General features: G+C 38.6%; 1 protein-coding gene across 2 annotated transcripts in view; it reads left to right on the top strand.

The window, feature by feature from the left end:
- Window positions 1-22907, top strand: part of TOP2B (DNA topoisomerase II beta) — a 60578-nt gene that overhangs the window by 35941 nt on the left and 1730 nt on the right. Inside the window, exons 15-33 of one of the 2 annotated variants that reach the window (XM_032107805.1) lie at window positions 67-172; window positions 371-480; window positions 2884-2976; window positions 3071-3185; window positions 5971-6092; window positions 6872-7020; window positions 8952-9183; window positions 10582-10716; window positions 11161-11361; window positions 13003-13198; window positions 13355-13446; window positions 14579-14734; window positions 14866-14949; window positions 15837-16034; window positions 16368-16512; window positions 17744-17902; window positions 18701-18908; window positions 19420-19502; window positions 19812-19922. In XM_032107805.1, coding sequence (XP_031963696.1) covers window positions 67-172; window positions 371-480; window positions 2884-2976; window positions 3071-3185; window positions 5971-6092; window positions 6872-7020; window positions 8952-9183; window positions 10582-10716; window positions 11161-11361; window positions 13003-13198; window positions 13355-13446; window positions 14579-14734; window positions 14866-14949; window positions 15837-16034; window positions 16368-16512; window positions 17744-17902; window positions 18701-18908; window positions 19420-19502; window positions 19812-19922 — 2695 coding nt within the window. The remainder of the gene's footprint in view (window positions 1-66; window positions 173-370; window positions 481-2883; window positions 2977-3070; window positions 3186-5970; window positions 6093-6871; window positions 7021-8951; window positions 9184-10581; window positions 10717-11160; window positions 11362-13002; window positions 13199-13354; window positions 13447-14578; window positions 14735-14865; window positions 14950-15836; window positions 16035-16367; window positions 16513-17743; window positions 17903-18700; window positions 18909-19419; window positions 19503-19811; window positions 19923-22907) is intronic. The other variant, XM_032107814.1, reaches the window with a different exon arrangement.

The raw sequence follows: 22907 nt of genomic DNA on the forward strand, positions 1-22907 counted from the left end.
TTGAGATTTTATGGATTACTTACAGCACAACAGAAATGTTGATTTTGTTTGTTTGTTTTTTCAAAGGCAAGCAAAAATAAGCAAGAACTTTCGTTCTATAGTATTCCTGAATTTGATGAGTGGAAAAAGCATATGGAAAATCACAAAGCATGGAAGATTAAATACTACAAAGGTTTGTTTAAAAACAAGTATGTGAACCCTATGAATAAATGATAATGATAATAAATGGGTGGTGTGAAGTTTTATTTATGGCTGTTTTCATGATAATATCTTACATAGTGATTTTATAATATTCCCAGTAAAATAAAAGGGGTAAAATAATAAAACTTAAATTTTGAACATTGAGTAACTATTTCTGTTTATTGTACAGGATTGGGTACCAGCACTGCGAAAGAAGCAAAAGAATATTTTGCTGACATGGAAAGACATCGGATCCTTTTTCGATATGCTGGGCCTGAGGATGATGCTGCCATTACACTGGTAAGAACTCACAGCAGTGCTTCCATATGATATGTTTTAGTTTTCATTGGGTTGTTTTGGTTTTTTTTGTGTACCTGAAAAAGTACTTTGGGCAGAGAAAGAGTCTTTTGGAAAATGTTTTAAATTTTGGAATAAGCTTAATCCACACCACAAAGTGAGCTCTACCTTCTGCTTTTAGCTTTGATAATTTTGTGTGATGTGAATATCAAGAAATGTTACAGTCAGAATTTCTTTTAAAGACAGAACATACAAAAAGTACTTAGAGTAAGGCAATAGAGCCCAAACAAATTATGTTTCACATCTGCTTAGGGGTCTGTATTTTGTTTCTGAGCAAGTAAGATCAGATAAATATTGTTTATTCATTGAAGATCTATCAGTGTGTCATATATGTATTCATGCATGTGCTCTACATATTTGAAGTTTTGTAGATAGTTTTGTGCAGGAAAATACTTGTGTTTCAAAGAAGGCTTGTGGAAGGACAAAGTATGAAGTGTCTGGAATGAAGCTGTTTTCTCAAGAAATATTTCAACTTATATCTACTTTAATTTGCTATTTTAGTTGTAGGTGACATTACAGAGAAAAAAACGGGTAGGAGAGAAAAAAAAGGAAAATGGAAAAATACTCATCTTAGACAAAACAACTTTTTTCTTATACTGTGGGTACAGTAAAATGTGTGGTTTTACTAACAATTCTGATCTCTATTTCTGCAAAGAGACCTCCATACACAGGCTGGTGTAGGGAGGCCATGTTGCCAGTTATGGCTGATCCTCACTGTTAGGTAAATAGTATTCTGTCAGTCTGGGAGGAAGCTGTTCACCTCTGTTACACCTCAGCAACTACCAGCTAGTGCTGGAGCTGTATACAGAAACTTCACTTCTACTTCCACCTGCATTTCCTGTGCTGGTCACTGTAATCCCAGCCCCAAGTTTACCTCTGGGTGGTGTGTGATTACAGGCCCCTGCTAGGCCTCATGATAGCTGTAATCTAGGAAAGCAAAAACTATTTCACAAAGCAAATTCCTCAGCATTCTGAAGAACTCCTTTGCTAGTAAATGAAGTATTAGAATAGCAGTTTTAAGTGGAGAAACAGAAAAAATCCCCTTCTTATTATATTTAGGAATAAATATTTGAGAACAGCTCTTAATTCTATTAATTCTATTTTTATTCTATTGAAATAATTTTTATGCTGATCCAGCTCTTGGTCATTTGTCACTTCAGTGGTCTAGAAAAGGTATAGATAAACTGAAAGGAGCCAGAAGAAAATGCTAACAATTTAGTCATGTTTTTTACAAAAGCGTAATCTTAAATTTTCAGATGTCTGGTGTTGTGAGTTATCAAGGTATGTTCACAAATGAAGTCAGTCTGATGCAAAACATAGTGATATCGCTCAGTCCGTTTCTCAGAAACTAAGTTAGATTTAATATTTATTACACAACATTGTGTCTCCAAGGAATTGAAACTATTCATTGAGCTCCTTTGGAGTGCTCCAGTCAGAGTCCTTTGAAAAAGATGGTGCTGATGACCGTGTTCTCATGCAGGAGAGTGGTTAAAATCAGGTCATGATGGAGTTTCTGTATCTTACTCCCTGAGAAAAAAATGCAATACCTCAGCAACTCATAGAATTTCCCCAAAGTAGTCAAAATCTTGCTTAAACCACATACTCAGTTTTTATGTCTTCTTTTCGGAGAAGAAACTCACTGGAGGGAAACTCTGTTTCTGTGACACCACAAAGTCAGAACATTCCTGTGTCCTTTTGTAGTGATAAGTGGTTGCTGGAAAGTGATGCCTTGTCATCATGAAGGCTGAGGCCGTCAGTCAGCTGGCACAAACTCTGGCTTAGGCTTTTTGTGCAGTGTCAATTTTGTCAGGTTGTCAATTTTCATAAGAGGACTAGGGATGGCCAGTCAGGAACAGCTACAAGTTATTGACAGAGCAAAGAGGGCATGGAGAGGACAAGAGCGGGATGTTTTTTCTAATACCTTCAGTGATTTTCTTGATGAGAGCTGATTATAGCTCAGTCTGAATGATGAACCCAACCTTAAAGCTGTGTGGGGAAAGACCTTCAAACCCATGTGTCAAAGCACAACTCTGACGTGAAGAGGGGGAAGAAGAATGATAAGATTTGTCTAAATGTGTGCAGATTTCAGGAAAGCAATATCAATTTAAATTGCAATCAGTGAGAGATCTGTCATTTCAAAAACACCTTGTGCAAAAATGTCTGAAAAGTCATGTACTGGGACTGCTCCTTAAATGTAATCGTTAGTTATATGGATTAGCTTGCCCAAATAAGCCTTTGTGAATACTTCATCAGAAAGTTCAATATACTTAAAATTCTGACTAAAGTAACATACATTTGCACAAACATTTATATGGTGATACTTTAGTGTACTTGGAATCTTTCCAGGCCTTCAGTAAGAAGAAGATTGATGACCGAAAAGAATGGTTAACAAATTTCATGGAAGACAGGCGACAGCGTCGACTACACGGCCTTCCCGAGGTGAGTTCTAAATAATAGTCATAAATCTGCCAGGTGAGATTTAAATGTAATGTAGTTTTTGTATTGAATGAATAATGTATGTGGTTTTTTTCAGCAATTTTTATATGGTACAGCAACAAAACATTTGACTTACAATGATTTCATTAACAAGGAGTTGATCCTTTTCTCAAATTCAGACAACGAGAGATCTATCCCTTCCCTTGTTGATGGTAAGCTGATAATTCATTATGATTTGTTGGAATATTCCCGTTTATTGATGGTTTTTAAAGCTGTGATTTGTGTTGGAATCAATGCATTTAAGTAGAGAGCATAAGAACTTCCATGTATGTGTTTGTTAACATATCATCATAACAATGGTGTTCTGAGTGCATTAGGAAGAGCATTGCCAGGGGGTCAAGGGAGGTGATCCTGCCCCTCTACTCAGCCCTCAGATGTGAGGCCACATCTGCTGTGTCTGTGCAGTTCTGGGGTTCTTGGGACAAGAGGGACATGGAGCTCCTGGGGCAGGTTCAGTGGAGGGTTATGAAGATGACGAAGGGACTGGACTATCTCTCTTATGAGGAAAGGCTGATGGAGCTGGGCCTGTTCAGTCTCAAGAGATGGTTGCGAGGGGACCTTATCAATGTGTGTAAGTACTAAAGGGGAGGTGTCAAGAGGATGGAGCCAGGATCTTCTCAGTGGTGCCAAACAGTAGGACAAGAGGCAGTGAACAGGCACTGATGCACAGGAAGTTCCACCTGAACGTGAGGAAGAACTTGTATGTGCGGTGACTGCACACTGGAGGGTGTGGAGTCTCCGTCACTGAATATATTCAAGAGAGACTATATCCTGTGCAGTGTACTCTAGGGTGATCCTGCTCGGGGAGGTTGGACCAGATGAGCCACTGTGGTCTCTTCCAACCTGAAGAATTCTGTTCAGGAATTGCCATGTTTCTTCTGTGGAAGTTTAAGCTGCTGCTGTGCAGGCTTGTTACTTAACCAGACCTATTCCCTAGGCTGTACAAGCACTTTGTTTCTGCTCATACCATCAGAGAAAGCAAGTCTCTTAAGTGCTTATAATAATTAACATTCAAGTCAGCAGCTGAGTGCAGATGAAGATGCAAATGTTTTCTCTCTTCAGTCTTGCACCACAGGCAGTGCTCTAATGTTTACTGACCTGTAATCTTGCTAGGCTCCTGTCAGTCAGGCTTACTAACCCTCCCCCTTGCAATAGCATAAACATTAAAAGGAGCAGCTTACTACACTACAGCTTTGTTTGTAAAACTGTCCGCAGACAGCATGAGCAGGAATTCCCGTCCATGTCATTGTCCGTGTGCACAAGCTTACTACGGTCAGAAAAAAGGCTTCAGGGAGGGGGGAAGTGCATTTATCTCCACTTTCCAGTACATTTTATAGTGGAGCTGGTCAGGCTTCTTGACACTACAGACTTACACTAAAATATTCATACAGGAAGAGCTTTTTGTGTTTTGGATGAGAGAGGGGGATAGTTCAGGGGGTAGGGGCAGTAGCTTCCTGGTAGGATGGATCCCCAGCTTTGATGCAGAATGAAGCTGAGTTAGGTATGCAGATACACGCCTAGGGAACCAAAGGACGTCAGTCTCTGTTTCAGCTTCTCCAGACTTAGTTCTTTCCATACCTGGGTACTTACAGAGCTGTGTGTTTCAAGAGATCCTTGCTCTTTACAACATGCTGTACCCAGACTGCTTTCTCAGAAACAGCAGAATGATTTTGCTGAAACTTAAAGAATGAACTCGCAGTAGACTGTTTCTACAGAAATGTAAGAAAATAAGAGGGGAACATAGCTATTCATGTATTTGTGTGTGTCTATGTATATATGTAACATAATGTAGGTGTATATATATAATATTACAAATATTATATATAATTCCTGTGAGTGTTTCTCCGCATTCTGGGCATGGATGTGTGAATTGTTCAGCAGGTGTAGTGCTCTAGCAATGGCTTTTGTCCTTTAGCATCGTCAGGAGATAAATGACAGGCTAGTCTGGTGGCAAATCTCAGAAAAAATAATGAAGAGGATTTTGGCTGTCTCTTCACAGCTGCTAGTTACAATTCTTACTACTTGGTGATTCTCCTGTGTGAAGGAAATCCTTTAAGTCTGTTGTTTTCAATAGATTTCTGGTAGTAAAACATGATGCAGACCCATTGTAAAAAAGTTTGGATATTACATATTTAAATAAAATGGAAATTGAAGACAGTTTCTTTTTTATTTTTTCGTCTTCCTTCCAGCTTTTGCTCTTATGTTTGACCCACTGTAGTAATGGTAACATTTAACAATATTTTAGTGCATTTCAGAAATGTATGTGAATTAAAACACTGCCTAGCTCAATAAGCATGATCTAGAACTAGTTATCAAGTTCTAGATAACATGCAGCAAATATGATGCAATCCCTTCCGCACAGATGTTGTTCCTAAAGTGTGCTTAAGCAATGAAAATAAACCAGAAGATCAGGAACTGGCTTCTTTCTTAAAACTTTAATAAAAGATCTAAAGAGGATAACATTATTTTTGTTGAATTTTAATGCGTATTTGAGAATTTCACACAAAAAGTAGAATTTCCGAGTGCTGTGAAATACACGTAAGCTACAGTTACAGCTGTTATTGCTGAATTTGTGCCAGTATTCTTAGGAAAAAGATTTTGCTGAGTAGAATGGAAAGAATTCTTGACTTGTGGAAGTTGTACTTCTAGGATCAAGCTCCAGTTTATTAGAATGATGTATTGAATGCCGTATAATAGGCTGAAAAGATTATGTTACCACTATTTTGGTAATTGTTTTGAGTTTGGTAAAATACTTTTACTACTTTTTTTAAAATTACATATTTATTATTTTGTTACTATTACCATGTGAATTTACTTCTATTTAATTTCTAGACTTCTTTTGAGAGAGATTAGAAATGATAATAAAGGCTAAACAAGTTTATAATTTGAAAACATTTGCTTGTGTCTGTGTTGAGAATGGGACGTTCTTCTTACTAGGTTTGAAACCAGGGCAACGCAAGGTTCTGTTCACTTGCTTTAAGAGAAATGATAAACGTGAAGTAAAGGTTGCTCAGCTGGCTGGTTCTGTGGCTGAAATGTCAGCTTATCACCATGGGGAGGTGAGTATGGAGTATGGTGAAGTTGTGAGGACTTTTAGCCTACCTAAAATATTAGGTAAATGTTTCTGGTATTAAAATTGCAAACTATTGACTGTAATTCTACTAATCACAGATGTCTTTTAGAAGGAAGTGAACCAAGCAGTATGTGTCTTAATAAGACAGCACATTTCCTTTCTTTCCAAGTGTTTGTCCACAGTGTTATCCCAAATACAGTATGGGTTGTGGCAAAATAGTAGATAACTAATTACCTAGGCAACTTCTAGATTCTCAAATCATAGGAATATAGGAACTATGTACTAGGACAATTTTTGTCTGAAACAAGAAGTACAGTATTTTAAGGGAAGAAGCAGAGACTCTGTTCTTCAAAAACTTTTTATGATGTCAGAACAAAGATTATTTCTAGCTCCTGTTTTGTTTATATTTATTTGAAATATTAGCAAAAGTGGCCGTATTAACAGTCCATCTCTCCCCTCTCTTCTCCCTTTAGAAGCAATGAGTAGTGGTTTGTGCGTGCAAGTGTGGTCAGTTTGTGTCCCTTTACTTCCCCCAGAGAAGTGCTTTAGAAAAAAATGAGAAGCCCAGGGGTTTTCATAAGCATAGAATATGTATTCCCAGCAGCCCTTGTAAAAGGTTACAACAGGCCTTTCTCAGGGAGACTGCTTTTTTAAAAATTTAATTCAGGTTAGTCACATAATTTTGGGCCATTAAAAATAGATTTTACTGGCTGATTAGGGTAGACTGTCTCATACTTAGTACAATGAATATGTATTTTCTTGCAGCAAGCACTAATGATGACTATCGTCAACTTGGCTCAGAACTTTGTTGGAAGTAACAATGTGAATCTGCTACAACCTATTGGTCAGTTTGGCACCAGGCTTCATGGTGGAAAGGATGCTGCCAGCCCTCGCTATATTTTCACCATGTTAAGGTAAGCTGCTAATGTCAAGCTAAATGCATTCTTTTAAATAGCTTTGTGTAGTGGTTTGGTCTAAAATACTCATTACTGTATATCTTTTGTGAGATAAGAATTGGGAGAAACGCAAAGCAGGCACCAAACTTGAAAGAATATAAAGGAGTTTATTAACAGACCTAAAAGAAAAAGGGAAAAAAAAAATCATACCACACCTTCAGAACACTTCTCCTCCCCCCCACCTTTCTCCCTTCTCCCACTGACAGTGTAAAAAGACAACCCTTAAGATGTTCAGTCTGTTTATCACTTCCATAATAACCTTGTTCAGTTCATTTAGGAAGTGGAGTCTCTCTTGCCCGTGCTATGAACACATTATCACAACGAGACAGCCGCCCGGGTTGGTTCTCTGCTCGCATGTGAGTCCCTTCCCCCCCAACTTGCAGTTTTTCCCACAACTGCTTTTGAGGGTCCACTCTTGAATTCCTGGGGTACAATTTTAAGGTTGAGCCGTTCAGAAACAAAAGTTCTCTTCACCCATCTCTGGGAGAATTTCATCTCTAAGAACAGAGGCCCTCCTCCTTCCCTGGGAGCAAAGGGTCTTCCTCATCTTCATCTCTAGGACTGTCTCTGGGAGCATCTTTAGGAACTGAGGTCTTCTCCTTTTGCATTTGGAGCAAAAGTCCTCATTGCTTCCATCTCTCCCTGTTCAAACTTCTCATCAAATTACAGCTGCTTCAGCATCTGCCTATCTCAGCACAGGTGCTTTTGCTCACAAGTACAAGTCAAATGCTCCACCCCCCATGCCTTCATGAAATTACAATGGGTACTCTGATACATCATAGCTTTACAACAGAATTTCAGCTTTAAGCATCTCCTCTTTCTCCTCCCTCGGGTTTTCAGCTCTTCACAGCACTAAAAGAGTTAATCTCACCTCGGCCTTGCAGCTGGAATGTCGCTTATCGCTGTTGGTCACACGATCTTTGCTGGAGAGCAGGGAAGCTTCAGCTGAATCTTGGCCGCACTGGACGGGGGGAGAGCCGAGCTGCTCCGGCTGCCCACAGCAGGACTGTGGGGGTGGTTCTGTGGGTGGAACAGGGCCCATCAGCTCCAGGATGGCCGTGGCCCGGCCCGGCCTGGCCCAAGCAGCACCTGGGCTGGGCCCGCTGGCCCCCACACGGGGCCTGCAGCCACCTGTCCCAGCACTGGAAATGAGAGAGAGCTCTGCCTGGGGTTTGTTTATTCTTAAATGTGGATCACAGAGGCGGTCACAATTTAAGTGGCTAAAAAACATGTCCATATTCAAACTGGCCAGCTGATAGGTTCTGTCTGGTCACAGAGGAAGCTGTAAGCACCCCTTGGCAAGGACATCACTTCCAGGACTATGCTTTGCTAACTCGTGACACTTTGTTATGAAACTCATCCTTTCACAACACTTCTTTTTTTTGGGGTGGGTAGGGGAGAGAAGTGGAGAAAGATTGAAATATTTTGATAGAAGTTCGTATTTTGCTTTGGATCTCTTAAGTGTGGATTTGAACACCTGTAGCATTTTGCTACTCCTACAGTTAAGCAAGGAAATTTTGCAACTTTTTGGATGCTGTGTTGCTTTATTACTGGGTGCTCCAGTGTCACACTGAGCTGTGTGTTCTGAAAGCTTCAAAGAATGGTATTTTGTAGATGTTAAATGTCAGCAGTTGCTGGTGCACCAGGTACGTGTGTTACTGTGAAGGAAATTAACATCATCTATTACGAACATGCTCTTCCATTGGGAAGAACTTCTTTATCTCAGGAGATGTGTACATTGGGTTTTCAGCTTCAGAATGGCAAAGAGAAAGGAAGACGTGAGAAAAATCTGCAAACAGCTCATATCTTGGCCCAAGAACTGTTCAAGCAAGGTGTTCTTTACTTAATGGAGTTGAGGTTAAATGGTTTTCTTTTTTTTCTTTTTAAAGCCCTTTAGCAAGGCTGCTTTTTCCATCAGTGGACGACAACTTGCTTAAATTCCTGTATGATGACAACCAACGTGTAGAGCCTGAATGGTATATTCCCATCATTCCCATGGTCCTAGTAAATGGAGCTGAAGGAATTGGCACCGGATGGGCATGCAAACTTCCAAACTATGATACCAGAGAGATTGTAAACAATGTCAGACGAATGCTGGATGGCCTAGATCCCCACCCAATGGTAAAAATGATAGTACATGTTGGTATTTAATTTGTGTGTACTTACAAAATTAATTCCTATCTCTCTTGAACTTCTTGATTATTGGAACATCTGAGTTGGTTTGTCCCAGTAATTTTATGTAGAAGCTTTACTTGACTGTTGGGATGAGGCTGGGAAGTTCACCTTGAAGCAAAAACATTGCTATCTGTATTTTTTTGCAATTATTTTAGCAGACTTTTTGTTCAGTCTGCTGACTGTTACAAGTCTTACAGAGTAGTTGTGACATGGCAGTAAAAAGTTGTATCACTCTTTCTTTTTGAAGGTACTACTTAAGTATCTTCAGCCAAAGTTAGCATTTTCTTTCTCTTGTCTGAATTGTTCTCTCTTTTATATATCTGTAGGCAGAGAAGATACTGCTGCTGTTCAAGAAAATCAGCAGCTTCTGAGCTGCATTTAGCTTCTGTTTATTCAAAATTTCAGAAGAAGTCCCAGAAGTGGTGTGAAAAAAATGGGGCAGGAAGAATACCTGTGTGAACCCATAATATCTGTGACCAAGAGATGAAATACAGTTGATGTAACCCTAATTTTACAACTGATGAATATTGCTGCTTGGCTGTGTTTACCAAGTCATAGAAGCAGAAACATCTTTTCTTCTCTATTTAGATCACAGTTCACTGAGTGTGCAGTATCAGTTTTCATGACATAGTGGCTTTCCTTTTTCAAATTCTTGGGAACAATGAAGTTTTTTTTTTAAATTAATGCAATCCATTGCCCTTCCTTTAGGACTCCTAGGCCTTCTGTGTAGTCTCACAGTCAATTGAAGCTCACTGTGGTTGAAAGAGGCAGTTCTGCCTCCATCTAGCTCCTTTCTGTATGCTGGTATGTGTTTGTGTTCTCATGGTAAGCTGGATAAGGAAACCAATCCTGTTAAAAAAATTCCTCAGCCTGTTAGTTATGATTTAACCTGGATGGGTTCCACTATCTTTGCCAAACAGCACAAAAAAGAAAAAATGGTTAGGGGAGGTAGCACCACTTCTGTAAAGTTACTGTGAGACTGGGGTGTTAATCTGCTTTCTGTCATGCCTTATTTGTGCTTAGAGTTATCTTTAAAAAAGAGGAGGAAAAAACCAAACAAAAGAATCAAAACCAAACCCCACTACCTCCCCGGGTTCAGCCACATCTTCTTAACAATTCTACTCTGTGGACAGTAGGATAATTGGTCCTGTCACTTGCATGTGTGTATTCTGGTTTTTTTTCTGTAGTATTTTTCCTATGACTTCAGATTTTCACAGGCATGAGAGGTTTGTTGATGGTTTAGTGCAATATACAGTGATAACTGTATGGAGTATGGGAAACAAATATTTTACTGACACTTTATTATAAAGGTTATTACCACTTTGCTGGTTTTTCCAATTTCAGCTCCCAAACTACAAAAACTTCAAAGGAACCATTCAGGAACTTGGTCAAAATCAGTATGTAGTGAGTGGTGAAATTTTTGTGGTGGACAGGAACACAGTAGAAATTACAGAGCTTCCTGTAAGGACATGGACCCAGGTAAGTAAAAGTGAAATACATTTTAATATAAACAAAAACCAATGAAGAATTCCTCATTAAATTATTTAATCCTACATCTGCATGAACTTCTAACACAATTTCTCATTATACATACAAGGAAAGGAGCATGGTTTCATTCTCCTGTGTGCTTTTGTAGAGGATGGTTTTCTATTCGTGCCATCAACTGTCCATGCTACAAAGAATACCTGCTTCTCCTGCTGAATTCATAGTTAATCCACTTCACAGTAGCCTTTTCTGTCCTGGTTAGATGCCTTGTCTGTTTGTGCTGCTCCTGGCCTGCATTTTGCAGGTTATACTGGTTCTGTAAACTATAACTGGTATCAGATGTAATGCACAGAGCTTTTGAAGTTTATGTTGTTCAGTTGGTTTGCAGTTTTAAGGCATTTCAAGTGTTTTTGGTTTTTACTGCCCTATTTTTAACAGGTGTACAAAGAACAGGTTCTAGAACCTATGTTGAATGGGACTGAAAAAACTCCAGCGTTAATTTCTGACTATAAGGAATACCACACTGATACAACTGTGAAATTTGTTGTGAAGATGACAGAAGAAAAACTTGCACAGGCAGAAGCTGCTGGATTGCACAAAGTCTTTAAGCTTCAAACAAGTCTTACTTGTAATTCTATGGTAACTTTTTCAAGTTTGGCTATCAGAATCCCTTCTGTTGCTTGTTGTAAACTCAAATGTTTTTGTAGTATACCTTGGTTCTTGGTATTGAACAGTGCTTTGTGTATTTGAAATTGTTTGAATAGTAGAAAGCTGTCATGATGACCAATATTAAGTCATTATGAAAGATTAAATCCATTTTAGTCCTGATGAGTCTTTCAAATAAGACAGGTCTGGGGTGGTTGCCTTCCTGTAATTGAAATTTTCCTGTGCAGCTAACCAAAAGTGGTTAATGTAAAGTAGATCGTACAAGTACGTTTCTGCCATATTATAATTAGATTTGAGTTTTAAACTTGAGACAAGTTACATTTTCAAAATTGAACTCTCTGCAGGACTGTTACTTATCTAATAGGAGTTAAATGATCCAGTGTTTCCACCAGCATAAATCGAATTTTTGGTGGTAAGGTATAGCAAACACTGTTCTTAAGCTGCTGAAGACATAATAGTGCTGTAAATTGCTAAGAATATGAATAAATATAGATGTCTGTCTATTCTGAGCAGGATTTGAATGTAAGTTAATTTCTGCCAGAAGATTTCCAAACATCCCGTCTTTACAGATAGTGAAAAAACAGTTCTGGTTTTTTTATGGCAGATGCTACTTTCAGATATTATAAAACACAAATATCATTAGTGTTGCTATTGTTGTGTACATCAAAAGCTATGTGAAAATAGGTTAAAAATAAATTAAAGATCGTAGAATTAGAAGAGGAAACAGGCCTTGCTCAACTAATTTTGTAGATTGTACTTGAAGAGCAAATCTACCAGATCAGGGTGATGTTATTTCTCACATGTTTAAACAATTTGTAGCAACTACTGTGAGAATCTGTTGTCAGTTTTACATTTCACAAATTACGAAATGTTTTGCAGCTGAATCCTGCATTTTCTGCCTGCCAAAATAAATCATAAGGGCTGCTTTCTGTACCTGTGTAGGAATTAATCTGCCCTAGTGTAAGCACCTTAAAAAGTTATGCGAGCTGGCCATTGTCTCCCACCTCCCAAACAGCTATTTTGGATAGATGAATTACCCCCTAGAGGGGTTAATTTCTTTCAGTTGACTATGGAGGGCACCGAGGGTGACTAGTTCACCTATAAATGTCTAAACTGGAGATGTCAGAAGCCAGGCAGGATTGATTCCACCTCTCAAGTAAAAATGATTTCTTGCTTTGTGCTTGAACTTGAAGGATGGTACTTTTCACAGCTGAAAAGTGACAGATTTCACAGCAGAATTGAAAGATTATTAAGGATTATTAAGCTTTTAAACTGTTATATTAAATAGTTGTGAATCATTAGTTGCTACTGAACTTGTGGTTTAATATGTAGATAAAATTAGTCATTCAAGTGAATTCAGCCATATTTCTCTATATAGCTGTCTTTTTGTTTGATTGTGTTACCATAAATCTCATCCCGAATCTACTCGTGAATAAAAATAAAGTCCATCCAGCTCTGTGCTGTGTAGCTCCACAGTGAGGTTTGAGTTCACACTCCTCGAAACACCACTTCTTGTAGGGTACTTTTATATGTGCAATAGAACGGAACACTTACACAAAGGCTAACAAAGTTTGAGTTACGCAGCCTCTCTCAAGCATGTAATGTATCTTCTAGGTGCTGTTTGATCACATGGGGTGTCTGAAGAAGTACGAAACCGTGCAGGACATCTTGAAGGAGTTCTTTGATCTGCGATTACATTATTACAGCTTGCGCAAGGAGTGGCTCGTGGGAATGTTCGGTGCAGAGTCCACCAAGCTGAACAACCAAGCTCGTTTCATCCTGGAGAAGATACAAGGAAAAATTACCATTGGTGAGTAAATAGAAGTTAGAATTGTTAACAGTGGGGGAAGATCTGGAAATTATTTAAGTATAGCAGAAAGCACTTGCATACAATGCATTTATTTTCACGACACTGATTTTCTTTTTTTTTTTTCTCCCCTCCTCTGTGTTGGTGTGTGTCTTGTAGAGAACAGATCAAAAAGAGATTTGATTCAGATGTTGGTTCAGAGAGGTTATGAATCTGATCCAGTAAAAGCCTGGAAAGAAGCACAGGAAAAGGTAATAATCTAGATATAGTTGATGTTGTTACTGTTGTAAATTATATTGCTTGTTTTCTAGTAGTCTAACTTAATTGATAACACACATAGTGCTTTAAAAACATTATTCATTACTCCTTACTGGCTTCCATTTAAAAAAAACACATTAAACTTAGACAAAAAAATAGTTAATGTAATATCGGTATTGTATATGGATAATTCTTAGAAGAAAACTAGATAATACAAGTCTGAAAAATGAGATTGCAGAGGATTGAATTTCTTAATGTACCCAAATCAAAACTGGCAACTTGATTTCTGTCTGATACAGAAAGTGCTGCATCAGTTACCCTCTCATACAACTAATTACTAAATGTAGTTGTTTCTATGTGACTTAGTGATTGTTTTTCTGTAAAGAAACATAGATATTATAAAGCTATGACTTTTAAATTTATTTTACTAAATTTGACCATGAGCTTGACTTCTATTTATTTCTGCTTTTTTTAAAACCAAACAGTTTTTATTGTTCCAGAAGAGAGATGCAACAAGTTTAATTTCAAAATTACATCCCCATTACTATGGGAAGATGGGACTACTTTGAAAAGCAGCTTTGAATTTCTGTCAGCCATCCCTTTTCTGTGTCTTTGCCACTGCTTTAGCTATTTTTTTTCATTTCACATTTGTTCTGTATTTTTAATACTGCATTTTAACTCTTTGGAATGATTTCTATTTTATAACAAGACTGTTGTTTAGAGAAATTTTGATCTACTTTCAAACCTCAGTTTGTGCATTTGGGGCTTTGGTACCAACTCTTACCCAAAGGACTGTGCTCATTTCTAAAGGAGCAGATATCCATGACTATACCAAGGGCAAAGGTCTCAGCCTTGTGAGACAGGTGGGACAGCACCAGTATCTGCAGCCAGCAGCATACAAGACTCTAGCACAGGTTCAGTTTGTTTTCTTAAACCAAATGATTAATAATCCAGCTCTAGAAGGTCACAGGAACATGGCCTTTTGGAAAGGCCCAGAAAATGTTCAGATTATTGAATCTGTGAGGGCACATCTTACTACTCTGTGATGGTGCTTTGGAGCAGTGTTACAGTTCATGCACAGAGCTGAGATCACTAATACTTGGAATGGTGAATGTTCCACCTCAGGCAGCAGAAGAGGAGGACTCTCAGAATGCAAATGATGATGCTTCCTCTGCTTCTGGTGCAACCTCTGGCCCTGACTTCAACTACATCTTGAACATGTCCCTGTGGTCACTCACAAAAGAGAAAGTGGAAGAGCTGATTAAGCAGAGAGATTCCAAGGTTGGTACACCATGGAAGGCTTGTTCTGAAATTACACCATCATTGCTGATGTGCCTGTTGGGACTGTTCAGTCTTCAGTGGCATTTGCTTTAGTTGTGACTTACATTCTCTATACTACTTTCATGTTTTAGGAGAGAGAACTAAATGACCTTAAAAGGAAGTCTCCTTCGGATCTCTGGAAGGAAGATCTAGCGGCGTTTGTTGAAGGGCTTGAAGTATGTTTTACTTGACATGTATTTCTAAAACATGAAATTCACATTAATTTAATTAAATGCACTAACTAATACAAATTACTAAAATTTAAGAAAAGTAATTTAAAAATACTACACTTTGAATCAAAAGCAGATGCATTTCACAATATAATGGTAACTGGAAAATCAGTATTGGGTATCAGTGTTCCTAGTAGTGTTTCTCAGGGATTGTCTCTTGCATCTATCTAGTTTAATGTTTTTTCCAAGTCAGTGATGTTAAAAGAAGAACAACCAGGAGAAAGTTAGTTTTCAGATGACAAAAACCTGGGAGTAGTAACTGGTAATGGTAATAATTACAGTAGTTCTACATGATCTAATTTTTTGTGAGGCACAAAGTATTATCAAATTCAAAACTGTACATCCAGGAATGGAGTGTGTGGACAATAAATACTATATGAGGGACCCTTAGTTTGCATCATCAGTAATTCTGGAATAAAGTCCCATTGGTGAATAACTGCTGGACCTCAGTTTTCCATGTTGTCTGTAAAGGGCTGGTGCAACATTTTGAAGTGACATACTTCAAAACTAAATGTTTAAGTTAAATGCTGAAATAATGGAAATTTACAACAGTGCCAGAGAAATAGCAACTTGATAGAAGAAAGGTTGTTTCATTCTAATGGCATCCAAAAGTTTGTGTCTATTTATCCTTAAATGAAAGTGTAGTTTTTAACCCTACAGGGTAATGCATTTACCAAGATTAAGTGAAAAGTGTGTTCCAATTCAAGTGAGAATTAAGGGGAGACTTACGTTCCACGTAAAAAGGAGATGAATCTTAAATAATCATCATGTTCCACTTTGTCCTTATTTAAAAATAATGAGTTTCCCCCCTCCTGCTTCCCCTTGTTTGTTAGAAGGTAGAAGCACAGGAGAGAGAAGATGTTCTGGCTGGCATGGTTGGCAAACCTATAAAAGGCAAGGTTGGTAAACCCAAAATGAAGAAACTCCAGCTGGAAGAGACCATGCCATCACCATTTGGCAGAAGAATAGTTCCACAGATTACATCTGCCATGAAAGCTGATGCCAGCAGGAAGTTGCTGAAAAAGAAAAAGGTAAACCAAAATGACTGCTACAGTTAAATTATTTATTGTTTAACTGGTGTATTTTTCTCTCTGGTAGTGTAAATCCAAATTGCCAGATTGTCGCTGGTGCTGTATTTGTACTGTTTTGCTGACCTGATGCATAAGAAATTTGTACTGGATTTCTTTCACATTTGCAAGCCTCTTGTGACTGCTTATAGTTCAGGTGTTTTTATTGAGATAACTTCTTTCCAAGTCTATTCAACAAATGTCAGTAAACCAGTCTACATTCATTATCATCCACAAAACTATTCCAGTTCAGTCTTGAAATGTAAAGGTGTAATTCATTTTATTTTGTAATTTTAGGGTGAAACTGATTCTCTAGCAATAAAAATGGAATTTGAGGAAGAGTTTGGTGGGGTGCCAGCTGAGGGTGGTGGGGATGACTCACTGAATGCATCAGCTGCAGCAGCTAAAACCCCTAAACCTAAGAGAGAGAAGAAGGAGCCTGGTAAGACCCTTGCACAGCCATAGTTAACCTCAGTTGTGTACACTTACTGGGCATGAAATGCATTTTTAACACAGAGTGAGAAGGGAAATGGAGCACAGTAATCGCTATTTCATCTGATTTTCTTTCCTAAAATGAAATATTTGAAAGTACTCTGCTGAAGTTTCTTTGTCTAAGCTACTTTCCTGGGGGTGGTGGATCTTACATTTTCTACATTCAAATTTTTTGGAGGGTCTAAATCTTTGAATTAGTGTATAGAAAAATACATTCTTTTTACATAATGAGGCTAATTCTGTGCAAACTGAAAAGTCTGGTTTGTGTGCTCTTTGACATTGAAGGACAGGGCACTCACCTTCAGCCCCTCAGTCTGAGTAATGGTATAGATTGTAGAAGTTGATTAAATAAATGTATTTTTCTATTGACATATTCAGTCATTCTGACTTTCAGAAAGTTACGGGTGCTGTGGCTTGGCAGAGACCAACATTCACTTTCCCGTTTCCTCTGCTAGTGGGAATTTGTTATTGCTATTTGAGAAATACATAGTAACAGGGAGGCAGCAACAAAATAAGAAAGCTGGAGCAGAAGAGAAGGTTTAAGTATGAGGGGTTTATTTTTTCAAAAAAAAGGGGAAAAATGTGGTTGCTCAAATAATTATTCCGAGATAAGATCTGGTTTTAATTATTCAGGGGATTATCCAACCTGAATAGATTCACTGAGTACAGTTAGGACTGACTTGTCTACGTGCAGCTCAAATCTCCCACAGCCAGTGTTGAGCCAGAGCAAGTTAGCCCAGCTTGACCTGAGCTTGCCCTGCAATTGACTGACCACATTTTTACCCCCCCGCAATAGGAAATCCTCTGCTTCCCTCGTTTGTTGTGTTTTTCCAATAAGTGTTTCTGATCATGTTCCCTGAATAATGGAAAACTGCACGTTCTTTTTCTGGAAAAATCTAGCAACCTTTAAAGAAGTGCAAGTTTGATGGCAAAGGAGATAAAACTTCAAATTAGACACTTCATGTTTTCCAGTCATAAAACTGATTTCTTTGGCAGCAGCCAGTCAGGTTCTGTGCAAAATAATTTCATGTTAAATCTTTCTTCAGGGGGGAGGAGAAGAAAATTTACAATGTTTAAAGGAGAACTTTTTAAGATTAAAATTTATGCTAAATTTGTAAACAATCAGAAAAGATGAAAATATTTTTTAACCTGACTGTAGTAAATGCTTTTACTTTTGGCAGGTGCCAGGGTAAGAAGGACACCATCATCTACAAAATCCAGTGCAAAAAAGGTGAAGAAACGAAACCCATGGTCAGATGATGAATCCAAGTCTGAAAGTGATTTAGAAGAAAATGAGCCTGTGATTATTCCAAGAGACTCTCTGCTTAGGAGAGCTGCAGGTACCCAAGAGTTTGAGAATTGTGTATTGTGACTGAAAGTTTCAACTACAAACTTACATTTTCCTTTGACCATAGCCTTCCTTTAGGACTTTATTTCCTACAGATAGCTTGCATTACATTTTCTTCACTGTGTAAAGAATACTCTTAATGTCAAGATCAGGAATTTAAGGGTTGATATGAAAGATTTTGTAACTTAGATCAGAAATCTTTTCTCCTATTCTAAACACTAGAATAGAAATTACTTATAAAACTAGGGAATTATACAAGAAACAGACAAGATAATATTATTACAAACAAAAAATTTACTCCAGTACAATTATACTGCCAAATAAGGCCTAAAAGGCAAGTAAAAAATTATCAGAAGAATTCTGAACAGTCCATGGAAACCAAGACTGAAAGTTTGGAAAATGTGTAAGTGTTTGATGGTTAAAAAAACCCCACAGAGTTTCTGGAAAATTAGGAAGAATGTTCAAATGGTGGATTCAAGGAAACTTCAATTTTAAGTGACGGATTCTCATTCCTTAAAAGTACTGGTGCACAATGTCTCCATAATGCCCTTAGCTGAAGGTGTCTGAGCAAGCCACAAGAGATGTTGGATATTTGCTAGCATCTAAATTATTCTTTATTCTTTTCAGCCCTTTATTCTTCCAGGCTGAAACAAATGTATTATCCACCACTCTTTTGTCTTGTGTACTCTGAGGCAGGGATTGTTCAGTGACTTCCACTTTGATTCGTATTTGTATCTGTTTTATATAACATAAACAGCTATCCTGAAATGTGTACATTTGGTTTTCTCAGCTGAGAGGCCCAAGTACACTTTTGACTTCTCAGAAGAAGAAGATGATGCCGATGATGATGATGATGCCAACAATAACAATGATTTGGATGAGCTCAAAGTAAAAGCCTCTCCAGTTACAAATGACAGAGAGGATGAGTTTGTTCCCTCAGACAGTTTAGAAAAAGATGAGTATGACTTCTCCCCAGTCAAATCAAAGCCATCTCCAGAGTAAGTACTGTAACTCAGCAGGATTTCTTTATTAATAATTTTTTCAATGCAGAAGTGTCTGAACAAAACTGAGAAACATCAGCCTGTTATTACTCTACATGTACCATGAAAAATAAAATGTGGAGGAATTCAAGTGTATGTTATCTCAGCCTTGCAACTGACTATTGCAGGGGTGACTCATGATTAAAAAATAATATAATGATATATAAAAGTAGTTATGATACACTATCTGTAATATAATCTGTTAAATTACTTTTTTAAAGATTCTCTGTTTTCTGTCTTGTGCCCATCTGGTATAGAGAACCATTAAAAAAAACGTAATTCTGTTAATTTTAAATGCCTGAAGTTCTTGACTGGATGTCAGTTTTAGAGGTTTGACTGCTGCCAGCAGGTACAAAAATGCTGGAAATGTTATAAGAGGATTTGAATCTTACATGGATATTGTGATGTCCACGTACTTCAGCATGTGCTTAATGTAACTGATATAATTCCCTTTTTTTTTGCTTGTAAGTAGAAAAACATCTCAAGCCAAGAAAAATCAAGATTTTGGGAACATCTTCTCTTTTCCATCTTACTCGCAGAAGACGGATGATGGTGAGCTTGTTTTCACAGTTCCATTTAATTTTTACAGCAACTATTAATGGGATATTTTGGGGAGTGGTACACACAAACTTCACACAGTAGTTACAGGAGAAGGATGTCCACATTTATAAAGGGGAAAAGCACAGGAAATTCTGATCTTTAGAGGAACAAAGCTTGGATCGTAGCTAAGGAAGTCGCAGTACATCCATAGCTGTAGCATCACAAACACTTACTTGAGATTAATTTTTCCTGTAATTCATATTGATGTAATTACTATATGCCGTGAATGAATCTTATTCTAACCTTGCTCTGTGATTGTAGATACGACAAAATTGGACAGTGATGATGAGGATTCTGCTCCTGTTTTCTCATCATCTTTTGCCCCAAAACAAACAGAGAAAATTCCAAGTAAAACAGTAGCTGCTAAAAAGGGTATGTACAGAATTGGCCTGTAAGCCAATCCTTCTGTTTGAAAGTCATCTTCTTCACCTTTGCATTGTCTCTTCAAGCCTCAAAGTGGGAACTGCTTTCATTTATTTTGCACTCTGTGAAATTCAGCAATCGGGTGTGAACTTTCTCCAGCTCCTTAATAGTATTAATTTGTTTCTTTCTACTGGCTACTTTGTAGTGTCAAAACTTAATACTTTCCACATGCAGACGTGGTGTTCAGCCGTCGTTTAGTGTAACTAGTGGGAGGCTTTTAGCTTCAGAGAGTGGAGTAAAGTGGAGCATGACACCAGGAGGTGTGGAATATCCCTTGGGTCAGTGGGAGGCAGCTGTCCCAATTGTGTCCCCTCACAACTCCTTTTGCACTCCCTTGCTGGTGTGAGAAGCAGAAACTCTATGTCAGCAGTAACAAAGCATTCCTGTATTGTCAACGCTGTCTCCAGCCCAAATACAAAGCACAGTCCCACACTACCTGCTATGAAGAAAACGAACTGTGTCCCAGCCAAAACCAGCACAGAAGGCTATCGCTTTTTCCTCTTGAAACAGAGGATGAGAGACTCTCCTCAGACTTCAGAGGTGTAAATTCTCTCAATTATTAGTCAGCTTTTAGAACTGGCATCTTGCAGCATTTTTTTTTTCCTGTGATACTGTGGCCTTTGTTTTTTAAAACTTCTTCTGACCAACTATATTAATTCTTCTGTAAGAAAAGGTACCTCAAGGAAATTGACAAGAAAGCAGGCAGTTACAATAGTTAACTTACTCTTAAAGATGAGAAAAAAACCATCTCGTGTTCTATATTAGGCACCAGTGAACTGCAGCATCTTTTCACCCTTTCCCCCACTGCCTCCCCATTTCTAGTCTATTTCTTGATGCATTGTGTCTAATCTAGTTTGTTAACAGGTCAAATCAGTGAACGCCTGAATACATCTCAAACACTCCCAGTTGTTGGTAGAATTCTGTAGTATAGTAAATAAAGATTGTTTACAGGAATAGCTGATCTCTAATAGAGTAGTCTTTTATATTAAACTTCTGTACTGCAGCAAATGCAAGAGAGAACTCTGTATGCAGTAGCCAGGCACGGATGCAACTGAACATTCAATCTTTCTCCCTCTCTGTTTTTTGAGGGTCATTAGCCTAAACTGAAACCTTAAAATACAGCTGTGATCTGTTTCTGAGTTTCTGATTAACCTGTACACACACAAAATATGTATAAACAGGCTCTCTTTCAAGCAAGAGTTAAATTTTTGCCTTCAGAGTAGCCTTAGGGACAATCTGCCTCTCAGTGTATGGCAACATGACAGGTCGCTTTCACCAGTTTTCATCTCTTCTTTTCTGCCCAGATCAGACATGACCACAGTTTCATGACCACAGTTGGACAGTCCAGTAGGTTTAGTTCATTGGTCATCTGGTACCCTTTTTGTAGTCTCTTGGATTCTAAGTCCATTGTTGTGGACTTGGCAGCAGCCTCCTCAGACCCCATTTTCTGGTAATGTAATATTCCATCCACCCACCCTTGCACTGGGAGTGTTGATTCTTTGTGGATGAAATGATTGCTTCAGAGCTGTTTGATTTTCTGTGACTTCAGACTCCAATCAATGTGGGATGAAATCTCTTGACCTCTGGTGGTCACTACAGAGGATCAAGAGACAGCTGAACTTTTCCATGACTATTTGAGCCGTCTGTGGTTCTAGGGCTTTAGAGTAAAGCCTAAGGGAAATCTGAAAAGCAGCCTTATTTTTGATGAGAAGCAGCTGCTCACCTTGAACAGCCCAGCTGCTGAGATTCCAGCAGTGAGATGTACTCTTTGCATCACCTGCAGGGCTGATACCATACCTGGACTTCCTACTGAAAACTTGGGCTTCTTGAGAGCCTGTGTGCATTGATTGTGCTGCAGACTCTGTTTCCTGTCATGGTACCTAGTGGAGAGCTTGGCTGAGCTGATTTGCTGTCAAGAGACCCTTCACACTTGTGCAGCCATTAGGGGTGTAATTTATGGTAGCGGATGAGAATCCCCCTGTATTTAGTGCAGAGGGCAGTGAGTGTTCTGGACACTATTCCTTTAGCCACCAGATAACAACTAAGAGGTTTGCTGTCCCTTGGACTTGGTGTTCTGCAGGCAGGCTCTGTTTCAAGTGGAGAATAAATCCAGTGTCTGTGGCAGTGTGTCGTACCTCTCTTTCTGCAGTGACTCTCCAGTGGTAGCAGTTCAAGGCATCGTAGCCAAAACGCTCCTGGAGACACTCTCTTGTTCTCCAAACACATTGTCCTAGTGATCCCGTAAATGAAATTTGAATTCTCACAAACATCCACATTCCTGGTATGTGGAGTGTTTGTACATGTGTCTGTGTGAGGCATTTGTGGCTGATAGAGGGTAGGTCAGGTGTGTGTCTGATGTTTCTGCAAGACTCACTCATTTATAAGCCTATAGAACACATGATCTGATGATCTTAAGGGTCTTTTCTGACCTGAATGGCTCCATGATTCTCTTCCTTTCCTCTCCTCTCTGCTTTTTCTGAAGTTCCTTTTCACTGAGACTGACAGAAAGCAATGTCACACAGAGGCACTGCCTCCCAAACTCCTGCAGTAATCCTGGGGAAAGCTGTCCCGCAGTCCTACCACCGTGAAGGCAAAAATGTCACAAGCAGCTGGATTTGTAAACACTGTAATGTATCCAGACCCGTTCAAAGTATCCAACCTGGAGGACTTCTGTTGCTGCTTTAGCTACTAGTAACCTGTTTTGTACTCAAAAAGATGAACCAGTATTCAGTCAAGGACACTGGAATTTACTGGGTGCACTGATCCATCTCAGAGCAGGACACAGGAAACGTCCTTTTTATTCCATGCAGTTCTAGCATAAAAGCTGAAGTATATTTCCCCCAAGTGCAGAAATCACTCATCTTGTTTTTTAATGTCTGACATTTATGGTGTAATTGGAGTATCTAGTACAATTTAGTATGTCCAACCAGTATG

The sequence above is a fragment of the Corvus moneduloides genome, chromosome 1 (assembly GCF_009650955.1).
Source record: "Corvus moneduloides isolate bCorMon1 chromosome 1, bCorMon1.pri, whole genome shotgun sequence".
Taxonomy (NCBI): Eukaryota; Metazoa; Chordata; class Aves; order Passeriformes; family Corvidae; genus Corvus; species Corvus moneduloides.